General features: G+C 37.9%; 1 protein-coding gene across 2 annotated transcripts in view; it reads left to right on the forward strand.

Annotated features, from left to right (window-relative positions):
- NLK (nemo like kinase) overlaps positions 1-13111 on the forward strand; it is a 64954-nt gene that overhangs the window by 25039 nt on the left and 26804 nt on the right. For both annotated transcript variants that reach the window (XM_059829168.1, XM_009812376.2), the window contains 2 exons: positions 9161-9290; positions 10907-10962. In XM_059829168.1, the coding sequence (XP_059685151.1) occupies positions 9161-9290; positions 10907-10962 (186 nt within the window). The remainder of the gene's footprint in view (positions 1-9160; positions 9291-10906; positions 10963-13111) is intronic.

Raw genomic sequence — 13111 nt, forward strand, 5'->3', positions numbered from 1 at the left:
TTTTTCTGTAGTTCTTGAATATAATAAGACATATATATTTATATTATGTATAATCAGCAAGAAAAAGAAAGTTTTCTGATGGATAGAGGAATGGCCCTTCTACACAGGGCGCTCGGCTGCAATTCAGGAGATGCAGTCCCCATTTCTGGCTCTGCCCGTAAGCTCCCAGCATGACCGAGGGCCTGGTTTCCTGCTGTACCTAATCTGGTGTAATTGCGAGCTGCTACCGAAAAATCGCACCGTCTCGCACTTTGCCCCAGCCATGTGCTTGCACAGCTTCCCCTCTGTCACGTCTGGGATGGGGTGGCGTTGGGATGACTTCATCCCGCTTGCTGCGTGCTGAATGCCGGATCTGTCTGCACGGGGTTGCTGTGCTGAACTGACTCACTTCTTGGGCAGCTGCTGACTATCTCCAATGCTGGCAGGAGGGCAAGAACCAGCAACGGTGGGAGCAGGACCCCCTCTTCCCGCAGCAGCTTGCAGTTATACAAGGTCGCGTAGTGTGAAACCACACCGTCAGTAAATCACTTAGACAAGTACGCCCTTATCTAACTTGCCTGCTGAAAGGATAAAAATATTTTACTTGGGATGGTACTGTTGCATCTGTGATGGTTTGGAGACACAGGCAGAGCAAGGGCTGGTGTGCCCGAGAGCTTCTCTGCTTCTTTAAGCTGGTTTGTGCTGGTGAAACAAGAGTACTGGTTGCTCCAGTGAAAAACGCTACCTGCAAAATCAGCCTGGTCACTAGTGACACAGGACTGAGTTATTGCTGTGGAGAAAGGTATAAATGTTCTGGTAGATATTACTATCTTTTAAAGAAAAGATAAAATAAAGAATTTAGTTGTTCTTGTTGTATGATAGGCAGGTTTTGATTTATTACTGAGTACAGGACTAGATATGGAAGAATTAAACAAGAGGGACTGTAAGTGCCTTGCAGCCTTTAATCCAAAACACGTGCGATACATTCTGGTTAGGTATAGAAAGTTTAGCTTTCAACTTGATTGCGGATTTGATGAAGGATTTTGTAAAATTTTGCTGTCTGAAAAAAATGGGCAATATTTCAAGAGGAACATTTCAGTCTCATGTTAAGCATTCAAATATATGTGTATTTATTTTTTTTTTTTAAAGAGCCAAAGTCTGAAATAAGATGAATTGTCTTGTTTACCTGTTTCTTAATCTCTTTACTTTCATGTTTGTATTTCTTTTCCCCCTTTTTGACTAGAGGGATCATTTTTTGTCATGTTTATAAAAAGGGAGAACTGACCAAACTGATGTTACAGAGGAAATAAACGGTTCAAAATAACAGCATGCTATCAAATACATTAAGAAATCAAGAGCAGAGAAATAACCTTCTGTAACATTTTGGCTATAGTAGTCGTGGTGTTCCCTGTAGGTGATACGGCTACAACAAATAGCTGCTGCAGTTGGTCACCATGTTTTAAGCGGCTGAATCGTAAAGTCAATTAGTTTAAGTGGAAATGGATATACATTTCTTCTTTACTTTCTTACGTTCCTCTTAAGTACTAAAAACCTGGTAAGGCAACAGGGAAAGAATCTTCCAATAAACTTTTTCGAATTTTACAAAAGGTATTGTTTGGTGATTTTTACAACTTCATGTTCTACCATTATTGCATAGGTAAAGTGTGAGTGACAAGGGGAGACACCTGGGTGCTGTTAACACGCCGCAAGCAAGAGGCGGTGGTTGTGACCCTGGTTGCGTTAATGAACACAGGGCCAGGCAGCCTGCTCTTCTGACAGCAACCCAGCTGCTGGCGTGAGCACAAGTTAACTGTGCTGAAAGGCTTGTAATTGCTGTCACCGCAAAACGTGTGACTTGGTTTAGGAGTATTAAGAGTAGCTTTTTGCAGTGGTTTACACAGTATAATAAAGAATCCTAAATGATTGGGTGTTCTCATGGGAACATCTGGAATTATATAATTCTTAGAGGCATGATCAAAGCCAAACTGGATATTCCTTGATATTTTCCCCCTCCAAATTATATTTATTAACTCATATTTTGCCCCATACCTATATATACTTTTTTGCTAAGCTATTTTTGGTGTAGCTCTTGGTCTCTTATCTCTTTATCCCCAGCTACAGTTGATGCTTAATAAGTGAAACCTTTGCAGCCTTCAGTAGTAGCTTGAAAGAGTGCCCCATTGACTCTGTGCTGAGTGATGGATAGATTCCCTGCCTGCTGTTCACTTTCCTGCTAGATTCACCTAGGGTGTAATATCCTAACAAAGCAGAGGAGGGAATTGAAACGTGTTCTTCTGAGAACAGCAGTAAGTGAAGCTGCCTTTCTAGTTGTTCTCTCAATTAGCTCCTAGGAGATTTTCATGCTTTTCTAGTTTCTCTTGGGGATATGTGACCTGATAGCATATTGCTATAAATAATTATTTTACTGGTATCAAAGTAGGTACTGTACACAAACACAAAGCATCTTTATTGGATGCTGTAAATACCAGTTTTTCAGACAGCCTTCTTTCTTTCTTTCTTTCTTTCTTTCTTCCCATTTTCTGTTCTTCTTTGGAATACAGTCCTGACATTTCTGATCTTCATAACTTTGATTGTTAGTGTTCAGCTTGAAGTGAAGTTGCTAGTGAGTGGTATAAAGCTCACAAGCTAAGGCAAGGGGGGGAGAAGCAGTGTGAAATTGTTGCAGCTATGGGGGAAAGAGCAGAGGAGTTGCTTTTAAGCTGGGTATTGTAGGTGATCATTACTTGTTCGTAGAAGTGGGTTATTTAAAAGAAAAAAGAAACTGGCCTTAAATGCATATGCCACAGCAACCCCATTTAACTCATTCCTTTATCAGCGACTACAACAGGAGCACCAGGAAAAGACTATTCACCTAAACTGATTTTTGCTATATGGAAGCATTTGAAAAAACAGAGGAGAGCAGACACACCAGGCCTTGCTTACACAGCTGTGATGAAGTTTAAGAGTTCTGCAATACGTTTAGCTCTTTTTGTTTGTTAAAATGGGTCCCACAACTAGTAAAAATGAGCATCAATAAATCTGTGGTAGCTGTCAATATAAATTGATAATCAATATTATTTGATTAAAGACCAACCATTTTATCAAATCTTTCACTCTCACTAATGAGGCTGCGTGACAGCTACATCCCTGGGAGAAGTGTAAGGATTAATAGGACACTGGTGTTCACTGGTATCGGTTGCCTGATTATGTTCTGACTTAACAGAATTTAGTCTTCCTAGATAAGTGTCATTGTGGATGCTGAACTAAAGAGCTGTGGTACTTTGAGGTACAACGCGCCGTCAGTTTTCTCAAGTGAGGCTTAGCAACAGAAGAGGCTTGGGAATCGGTACGCAAAAGTTTGAAGTATATACCTTCAGTCAGAGAGAAAAAGATGGATACCCATTTCATATTTTTGGGGGTATGGTTGAAAGGGTTTTTAGGCATTCAGCAATTACTTTGATATCCATATAATCTTTCTAAGATAATTTTAATTCTAATTTTTTTTTTATAAAAGGATTAGGAAGGAGGTTAGACAAAGTACAGGCTTAATACTGATAGAAAAAAATGGTTTTGTAGTTTGTATTACTGTTCATGTGTAATTAACATTGATTTATGAGAGCTTTAATTTAGGCAACTATAAACTGCCTCGTGACTTTCTGCAGAGCAGATACGAACTTGCTCAAACGTAGATGGGCAGCATTCATGTCCTAAAATTTATTTTCAATCTGAATTAGTTTTTGTAAAACCTGACTGTTGGATTCTTGTGTTTGTAGGCAGCTAGCGTAATTTTGTAGCAGTAGAGCTGAAGAAAGTTAGTGTTTCAAATCCATCAAAAATCCTCTTTAGGTATCTTTTTACAGTGACCTCCACTGCAAACTTTCTGGTTTTCATTTGTCCATTGGAACTCCAGAAATGACTTTCTCTGAATTTGTGTCTTGGATTCAGATTTTTAACTTTGAATATAATACTTTCACAGTCTTGACCCGTATCGCCACCATTGCTGCTGGTAACACAGCTCATAGGCAACTGGAAGAAGTAGAAGGTGTGCATTTGGCTGTTGTTTTAACATGTAGATGCCATTTGATTTCGGTGATGAGGTCAGACTGCTTACTTTAAACAGTTGTTACAGCTTGCTTTAAAAATCGTCACAGGCACAACTACAGAGGTAGTGTAATTGAAAATCAGTGAATGCAAGTAACTTTGTATTTAACGCTATTCTGTATTTTAACATTTCCATACTTTCAGACAGTGTGAGAGGAGTACTTTTGTTCTTTTAATATAATGTATTGAATTTCAGACTTTGCCTGAAAATGTTTTGGGTTACTATTTTAAAACTGAATTCTGTTATTCTGTTTTAATATTTTGTTAGAATTGGGAGTGGCTATTTTAATCTAGAATTCAATTAGAAGGACACCTTTTGAGGTCTTCTGGTAATTTTGTGTGGAGGTATGGCACTATCTGAAGACTATACCTGAGTGTAGGTTTAAGTTTTTAATAGTTTGATTTTTAGGCTAATAAAATGAAAATGTTAGCAGTTTGTACTTTAAATTTCATTTTATTCAACAGGACGATGTAAATAGATCTGTTACTGTAACAACCAGATATTTGTTTAGTATATGCATTGAAAGCACGCGGTACATAATATGTAAACAATTTATGTGAAGTTTAGTTTGACAAGGAACCGGTCATTACGACAAAGAGATGTTTTGAACAGGGTCATTTTCACTGGAGATCGCGGCCTTCAGAGCTGTTCGTTAGCCGTACAGCCTGAGATTCATTAGCTAATACAGATGGGATAACCCGCGTGTTGCAGAACCAGAAGAGCTCAGCCCAGCAAGCCTTTCGGCAACAAAGAAATAAAAGCATTCCTCTGTAACAGGCTTCAGCACTTATCTCTGTTCTCTGGTACTGTTTGTGCTGAACCAAAGCAGCTGCTACCCTGAGTTAGGAGAGAACAAACTCAACATGGCGTGAAATTGCTGCACTTCCATTCACATTCATTAGAGTTATATTGTTACCAGCTACAAGCATGACTGGTCTTCGCATGAATAATAACAAGAAATGCTACTTTGTGAGTTTTACCTTAAAACATTAACAAGACACCATGCAAACTTTGAAACCATGTGTGTTATGGTCCATCTAATGATATGTATTAGTGCGTTTTTCTTGTCAATTGCTGGAATAATATTTATACTTATAAGATTTGGAAAAAAGGCAGGTGCGAAGTTTCTGAATGGAAATATGGTTAAAAGGTGGCTGTTAAAAATAACTCCAAAAGGTCTTGAGTGTAGGTTCCCAAAGCCGTGTTGCTGCTACTAAAACATGCGACCTCTGAGATGTTTGTCATGGGGGAGGAGATCCAGTATCCAAATCCTCAAGTACCAAACAGATGATTCCCCCTTGCTCAATTAGAAATGAACAAGCAAGCGAGTGGAAACTTGTTTTGGTATTTATTCCTCTTCCAGCAGATCAGTTTCATCCTGTCTACTGCTAGGTTGAATTTCAGAAACAACTCTGTTGCCTGCCTTAAATTCAGTGTCGTCTTGTTGGTGCTGCGGCAACAGTGAGACCTGAACATGGCTAAAAATCCTCTGTGCAGGTACTTGTAGTGGACCTGCCTTTTACCGCCGTGCACTCAAATCCATGGTGCATGTTGTCTAAAGAGCCTTCAGGACATTAATGATAAGGAAACACCTGAAGAGCAGAGAGAACTGTAATACATGCTTTGTTAGTCCAGCAGTGTAGTTTTCCTCAACAGGTTTTGTTATGGCCTCTTGGTTCTTACCAGACTTTAAGCCCAAAACCAAAGCCAAACTATTCTTACTCTTTTTTTTAATAATGCTGGTTTTATTGACTGATTAATTGTATGTTGTTCAAGCACTTTTTCAATTTCTTGTATCTGTTTCACACAGATATGTGGATTGTATTGCACGTCTGACCTGTTTATGAAATTTTAATATGACAAAAATACCTAAAATTTCAAAGCTGATTCCGGTATGTTGAGTTATTTGCTTGTTAACATTTACAAAAAGGGTTATTCTTCTACGACTAATTGGAATGGTGTCTTTCCGTTGTGATAGTACTCAAATTCAGAAGCTGATTGCTCTAGATACAGCCTAAATAGACAGCTAGGAGCTTAAAAAGCTTGTAAGTTTATGGACAATCTCCAGAGCAAGAGGAAGAGTGTTGAACAAACCCACAAGCTATCTGCAATGAGTTTTATGGAAATTGACTTCCTCTTGCTGGAAACAGGCAAGGTGATGCCCAAGTTTCAGATGACAGATTTTTATCAATCATGGAAGGCTGCATTACTTGTTACATGTCTGTCATCAAAAATGTTGTTTGTGATGTCTGATTGGTTTTAAGCTTGTATAATTTGAGGTAAAAAGCAAACAAAAACCCTATTAAATCTGTGAAGCTGCAGCTAATTTCTTCAACAAAGTAAACCTACAAATTGCCATTGTTTTCTGCTTTAGGCTCTTTTTGTGTTGTACAACCCCTGGACATGATCAATGAAGACTTTTTAGTCTTTCTTCAGAGAAAGTTATGTATGTTTACCACACTAATTTATTACAGAGAATAGAAATGGTAGAAGTAGATGTGAACTCTCTCAAATAAGCTGTATGGATCTTAAGCGTTGTTTTATTCTGTCTTAAAGAAATTGAAACAATTTTAGAGAATTAATTTATCTGCTGTGTAAAATAGCAATTGTGTCTATTTAAAGAAAACCCTTGTGTTGTAGTTATGTTTTTTAGATCTGTTTTTAAGGAAAAATAATGAAACAAACCCACATATTTCATTTTCTTCACCTTCTTCAAAAAGAATTGTAGAGCATGCTCTAAATATGTTATGATATAAATATGTTATGATATAATATAGCATAAAATAAATTTTGAAGGATTTAAATCAAATATTTTTCCTAGCCAAGGTAGCTATTTAACTATTGTTTTAACTGTACTGTTGAATAGCTGAGTAAGGTGCTTGTGATCTGCCTAGGTATGAACAGTCATTTGTGAGGAAATGTCATGTTGTTAAAGGTCTCAGGTCTTGCATCTGTGTGATGCTTTAGTGTATCATCGTTGTGATCCACTAGTGGAATTTCTTCCATAGCTGCAAATATCCTCTTGATAGCAGGTTTTTTTTGTGTGTGCGCAGTGGACAGCAATAGTGTTAAAACTGCAAAGGGGAAAGACAGTAATTCAATAGCATCTGCAGTGTAATCAGTGAGGATTTTTATTAATAAAATTTTACAACTTTGCTTTTGTAGCAAGAAATATCTATTTAATTCCCAGGAATCAGCAGCTTTTAAGTTTTCTTTTACAGGTTAGAGGTTTGGTGGCTTGTACTTTTTTTTTTTTTTTTTTTTTTAAGGCTGGTAAAAACTTGGTGGGGGCCAGAAATGCTGTCTCATAAAGAGAGAAGAATACCACTAATTAGCTGATCAGTGGTGCTTGACCTTGTGAGCAGTGGGAGCTCTCAGCTCATGCTGGGATCAAATTTATATGAATTTGTGAGCCACTGCCTGGTACTGGCCCTGCTGTGTGTCATTCAGAATCTGCCTTTGCTATAATCCCAAAGCTATGGGCCAGCCTGAAATGTCCCTACGCATGATGAATAGTACCTTGTTTTGCAAATAGACTTATTGAGGTTAACTGTCATCTGTGAATGAAGTTACTATACAGTGTGAGGGCGGATATTTCAGTCTGGCCCATGGTGAGTGCTGAGTTGCATTAACAGTGGATTTTCTGTAGCTCTTCCAGTTTTCATTCCCTTTCTTTCTAATTTAGGCTAGAGGCAAGAGGCAAAGGTCCTGGAGAAAATAGGAAACATATTGTGAATCACAAGACCTTTTCAGATTCTTTTCAGCTCTGTGTTTCCCACCACAGAAATAGTCTGGTATCAACTTTCCCGAGACCCCTCCACCCCTTATTTAAAATATAAATATGCAGTGGCTATTACCAAGTGTTCTAGCCGAGTGTGTTGGGATTGTTCTCCTTTGACTCCCAACCACTAGTATCAGTGGCTACTTCTGACTTTTTGGATTGATTGAATTGTTTTGTATTTTGAAGTCAGATGTGGTACTTGGAGGCACGGCAGATATTTGATTACCCCATTCTAATTTTTTATTTAGATACTTAAACCAACATGGGCCTGAGACGAAAGAAGAAGCCTTCCATGCCATCTGTAGGAGAGGCATGTGATAGAAAAGCCAGCAACTTTTTAAGGACAAACGTAGTCATCAGGGTACATAGCTGGATGTAAATTCTTATATGGTTACTGCATTGCACTGAGCAGAAAGTTATTTTGGTCATCCCAATAAAAATACGCAGGAAAAAAATTGGTTTCCTAACAACTGAAGATCTAGAAACCCTGTTTTGTAGTGAGGTTTGAGAAGCCTCACCTTAAAAATGGTGATTGGGAATTGAGGCACCATAATCTCCTTGCTCTAGTTTTATGGTTCTCATTATAAAATTCTATTTTCAGAATCTAATTACTTTAAATTAAAATACTTGCCATGTGCAAAGCACCTTATAATTTCTGCAGTACTATACCTGCATCCCATAAGCTCTATGGGAGAAAGACAGGTGTCGTGCCTGTTTTACATTTGTGGAAACTTAGATACCATGTGCTGTTGCTTCTCTAGATGTAAAGCGATTTCGTGATAGATCAAGTAATAGTCTTACACTCGCGAGTGTTCTGTCAGAATGGGATTATTAAATTTTTTGCACTCTTAGGAGAGGGAGGGGAAAGCAGTAGACCCAATAAAATCAAATCTGTGTAACTGAGAAAATGTTTTACTCTTAATAAGGTCTTTTTTGGGAGGTGAAGGAGATGTTTATCATCACGTCTGCTCCTTTGCTCAAGGGGTTGATCTGACTCGAGCTGCAGCGTATGCCAGTGGCAGGCAGTGTATGCACTGATGTACGTGTGTCCAGCCACTTAACAGTTACCTGACTGGGTATGTGTATATGTACTCTAATCAAAGAATATACATTTAATACAGACTCTGTAGTACAGTGCATAACGCCCTTTGCTTAATACTTTTTTTCCTAGAAGTGTCTTCACATTGTTTTGACTCACCGTCTAAGTTGAGAATGATAAGAACTCTAAAATATTCTTTTCTGATTTAGAAAAATTGTCTAACAGTAGTATGTGACGTTCTAAATCTTTTATTCTGTAGGTCAGTAACAGATCCACGAGATGGAAAGAGAGTTGCACTCAAAAAGATGCCCAACGTCTTCCAAAATTTGGTCTCTTGTAAAAGGGTCTTCCGGGAGTTGAAGATGTTGTGTTTTTTTAAGCATGACAATGTAAGTAAATTCAAAGTAATTTTGAAGTCTTTGATAAAGCCTAATTGTAAAATGGAGCTATCTATAACAAAAGTATTTTTTAATTTTAAGTTACAGAATATCTAAAATGCTTTAAAAGCTCTCTAATTTTACGGTTATCACATTTCCTGAAAACTCAGATATTACTGTTGCAAACACTATAAAAAATGAAATTATCAAGAATCTAAGGATATTCATAATTTCCATTCCAAAATGTTTGCAAATAGACAGGCAGTACACTTCCACCTAATCTTATTTGAGGCTTTAGGTAAATGCCAGTCTGCACAAAGCTATGCCAGCTGGAGATGCTTTTGCTTCCAAGTTATTTATTACTCCATCTTCTTCTCCCTTTTGTTGGAGTTTATTGCTCTCTCAGTTCTTCCAGCAGAGTGGTTGCGCAAGCACTCCCAAATCTGCTTTTGGTAAAATCAGCTAGGATAAATTAAAACATTTTTTTAAATATTTGAATTGACCCATATGGTTGTGTCTGAAGTGAATAAAAAAGTGCTTACAGAAACTGCTCCACAAGTGCAACTGTGGATGTGGTAACCTCTCCCATTGATGAGCAGTAACGAGCATCTTGGGAGTACTGTCTTCTGCTAGTGGAATGGGATCAGGAAGCGGGTATCTGTTTTGGAACTTTATTTCATTGCTTTTCCTCCTGTTTTAAAGTTTATCTTTTTTTATCTGAGTGTATCATATTCCAAGAAAGATTTTATTTGTGGTTAAGCACTGAAGTCAGATAAGTGTTGTTTAGTGGGATGCAAAAGAGGTGGACTGCCTTGCAAGCTTGTACCAGATTGCAGAGTCCCACCACCACCACTGTCACCTATCCTTGGGAGATGGATTCTGGGACAAGGATTTGTTTTGAAACTGGTATCTTAAGCTGCTCCTCACCAGGGTCTTCATTATGGAGAAGATTTTACTGAGGACTATAAAATTAAATAAAAGCATCTCTGTAAGCAGGCAGAAGTTGAGCCTGATAACCGCTGAAGTTTGTGTGCTTCACCTAAATGTCATAGGTATTCCTAGGACAGGATCTAAAAGACTACACCAAGGTAGTATTTTTTTCCTGTGAGAGGATGTAAATTCTGTGCTGCTGCTTTTCTACCTTTTTGCTTTGCACAGAGTGCTGAGCTTCTGATTCAGAATGTGAACAACTTTGGGTTTTGTAATTCCCATGTGGAAGCAGTATATCACAGAACTCTTACAGATGAAAGGCAGAACAACGTGTAATATCTTTTGCTTTTGCATTTCTCTGCTAGAATAACTTCTTTCAAGTATTTTATGCTTATATATATTTTTTAAATAAACCAATTTTTATTGGGTAGATAAACTTAGGCTTTTAAGCTTGTACTTGAACAGCTGGAAAAAGTTTTTTGAATCAAAAAAAAAAAAGAGAGAGACCTTGACTGTACAGAATATCTGACTTGGTGGGCTATTAAATTCACGTATCTAGTCAGACAGAATATTGGTCTGTCTGTGTGGGATAGAATAAAGCTAAGCTCTATAAGAAAGTTGCAGTCTGACTGTCTTTTTGAAAGGGATTTATTTTTGTTTGACTGGGATAGGTCTTGATCTTGTGTGGTGTTTCCTAGGTACTCTCTGCCCTCGACATACTCCAGCCTCCACACATTGACTATTTTGAAGAAATGTATCCTAAATATAAAATAGAGAACCTTAATTGAGGTAGGTGTAATTTTCATTAGCTTAGAAACTGCAAGTAGTTGGTGGTATCTATGAAATAGAACTACAAAAACCTTCAGCATATATCTGAACAGTTTTATTTAAAGAAGTGAATCTATACTATCAAGAACTCTTAGTTATTGTTAACATTGGAGGTAAAATGGGGCAGGATTGAACGTGAAGCTTTGAATATGTAAGAGCCAGTAAATGCAGGGTATTGTGGTGTGTTTATCCTTTTTCAAACTTTGTTTGGGTTATCTTCTATTTTTGGGGTTGGGAATTTCTGCATTCTTAAATACTGAAAAGTAATTGACCTGGGTAGGCTCTTACTGACTCTACTTGGAAGAGTTGTTCTGTGACTCAAAGCAGGTTGTTTTAGTACTTACTCTAGTTTTTAAATTGCTAGAAATTACTCTAATGCAATGAGTTAACTACAGATTTTCATGGTACAGAAAGTATCTGGAAATATCGTGAAATTTAGAACAAAAAAATATTTTGAATAGGGGTAATTCTGTTCTCTGCAGAGACTTTACTAGCTACAGACCAGGAATCATAATAAAGATTGTCTGCTTAGATTAATCCCGCTGTCTGTTCTCTTCTTTATGCTATTTTAAAAATTTAACATGCTAAGATCCAATTTTTGAGAAGTTTTTAGCTAATAACAAATTAACTTGCTAATTAGCGCCAAATGAGATTATTTGTTTGTATTTTGTTTTATGTGTGAGGAAAAAAGCTCTTCACCAGACTCCTGCCCATAACAGTTTTAGGATTATTTGCAGAGTTTTATGAACTGTTCAGGTATTTTTACAACATGCTGTTAGTAACAAAATATTCTTTGTAGACTTCAGTAAAAGTGACATTTTAGAGAGCAGATAATCAAATATCCTAATACAGTGACATTTCCATTATCAAATTAGCATTTCAGTCCAGGGATCTGCCATACAGCTGAGGTCAGCTAATAGACTTCTCTGTTTTCTATGGAAAACCCCAAAAGCAAACACTGAAAATTAAACTCAGTGAATTGTTGAAAGCAAACACTTGAATAATAGCATATTCAGTTATGTGTCATCTCATTATACTGCTGCTCCTTTTACAGCTTTGGTTGCATTGTCTTTCAAGTTTATAATTTGCAACCAAATTGTGCAAACAAAAACTTCCTCACAAACCCACCATCGTTACCAAGAATCTCTTTGTAAATCAGGCAGGGCATAATGAAATGTCTGTTATAAGCTTAGGTAAGCTGCCAATCAATTTTCATCTAAGAATGTATGCATATACATTCAGGAATATATATAAAGTGTTCTGATTGAGGATTTGCGTTTATTTTCTGAAATTATATAGTTTTCATACAATCGTAATTGGGACCTGAGAGCTTTTTCTGTTACCTGGATAGAATCATAGAATCATTTAGGTTGGAAAAGACCTTTAAGATCATCAAGTCCAACCATAAACCTAACCCTGCTAAGTCCACCACTAAACCATGTCCCTAAGCGCCTCATCCACACGTCTTTTAAGTACTTCCAGGGATGGGGACTTATCTGCCTCCCTGGGCAGCCTGGTCCAGTGCCTGACAACCCTTTCAGTGAAGAAGTTTCTCCTAATATCCAGCCTAAACCTCCCCTGGCACAACTTGCGGACATTTCCTCTTGTCCTGTCGCTAGTTACACTGGAGAAGAGACCAGCACCCCCCTCCCCACAACGCCCTTTCAGGCAGTTGTAGAGAGCGATGAGGTCTCCCCTCAGCATCCTCTTCTCCAGACTGAACAACCCCAGCTCCCTCAGCCGCTCCTCATCAGACTTGTGCTCCAGACCCCTCACCAGCTCCGTCGCCCTTCTCTGGACACGCTAAATCCATAGTGTGCATAAACACAATGCATAGTAATAGTTAGGTTTAAAAAAAAATTCCCTGTCCCCCAGATGTCCACATCATGCGTTCTGCTTATCCTGCAAATAGCTTTATTATGTTGGTGTCAGTCTTCAGTGGAGCTGCTTGAGGTTTGAGTGCATCAGCTTATTCTTATATGGTTAGACTTTGGAAGGTTATTTTTTAATTACTGGTAGGTTTTAGCTGCTTTTTTGTATGACCCACTTTACAAGACAATTAATGGATGGAAAAT

This window comes from Gavia stellata, chromosome 25 (assembly GCF_030936135.1).
Source record: "Gavia stellata isolate bGavSte3 chromosome 25, bGavSte3.hap2, whole genome shotgun sequence".
NCBI classification, from domain to species: domain Eukaryota; kingdom Metazoa; phylum Chordata; class Aves; order Gaviiformes; family Gaviidae; genus Gavia; species Gavia stellata.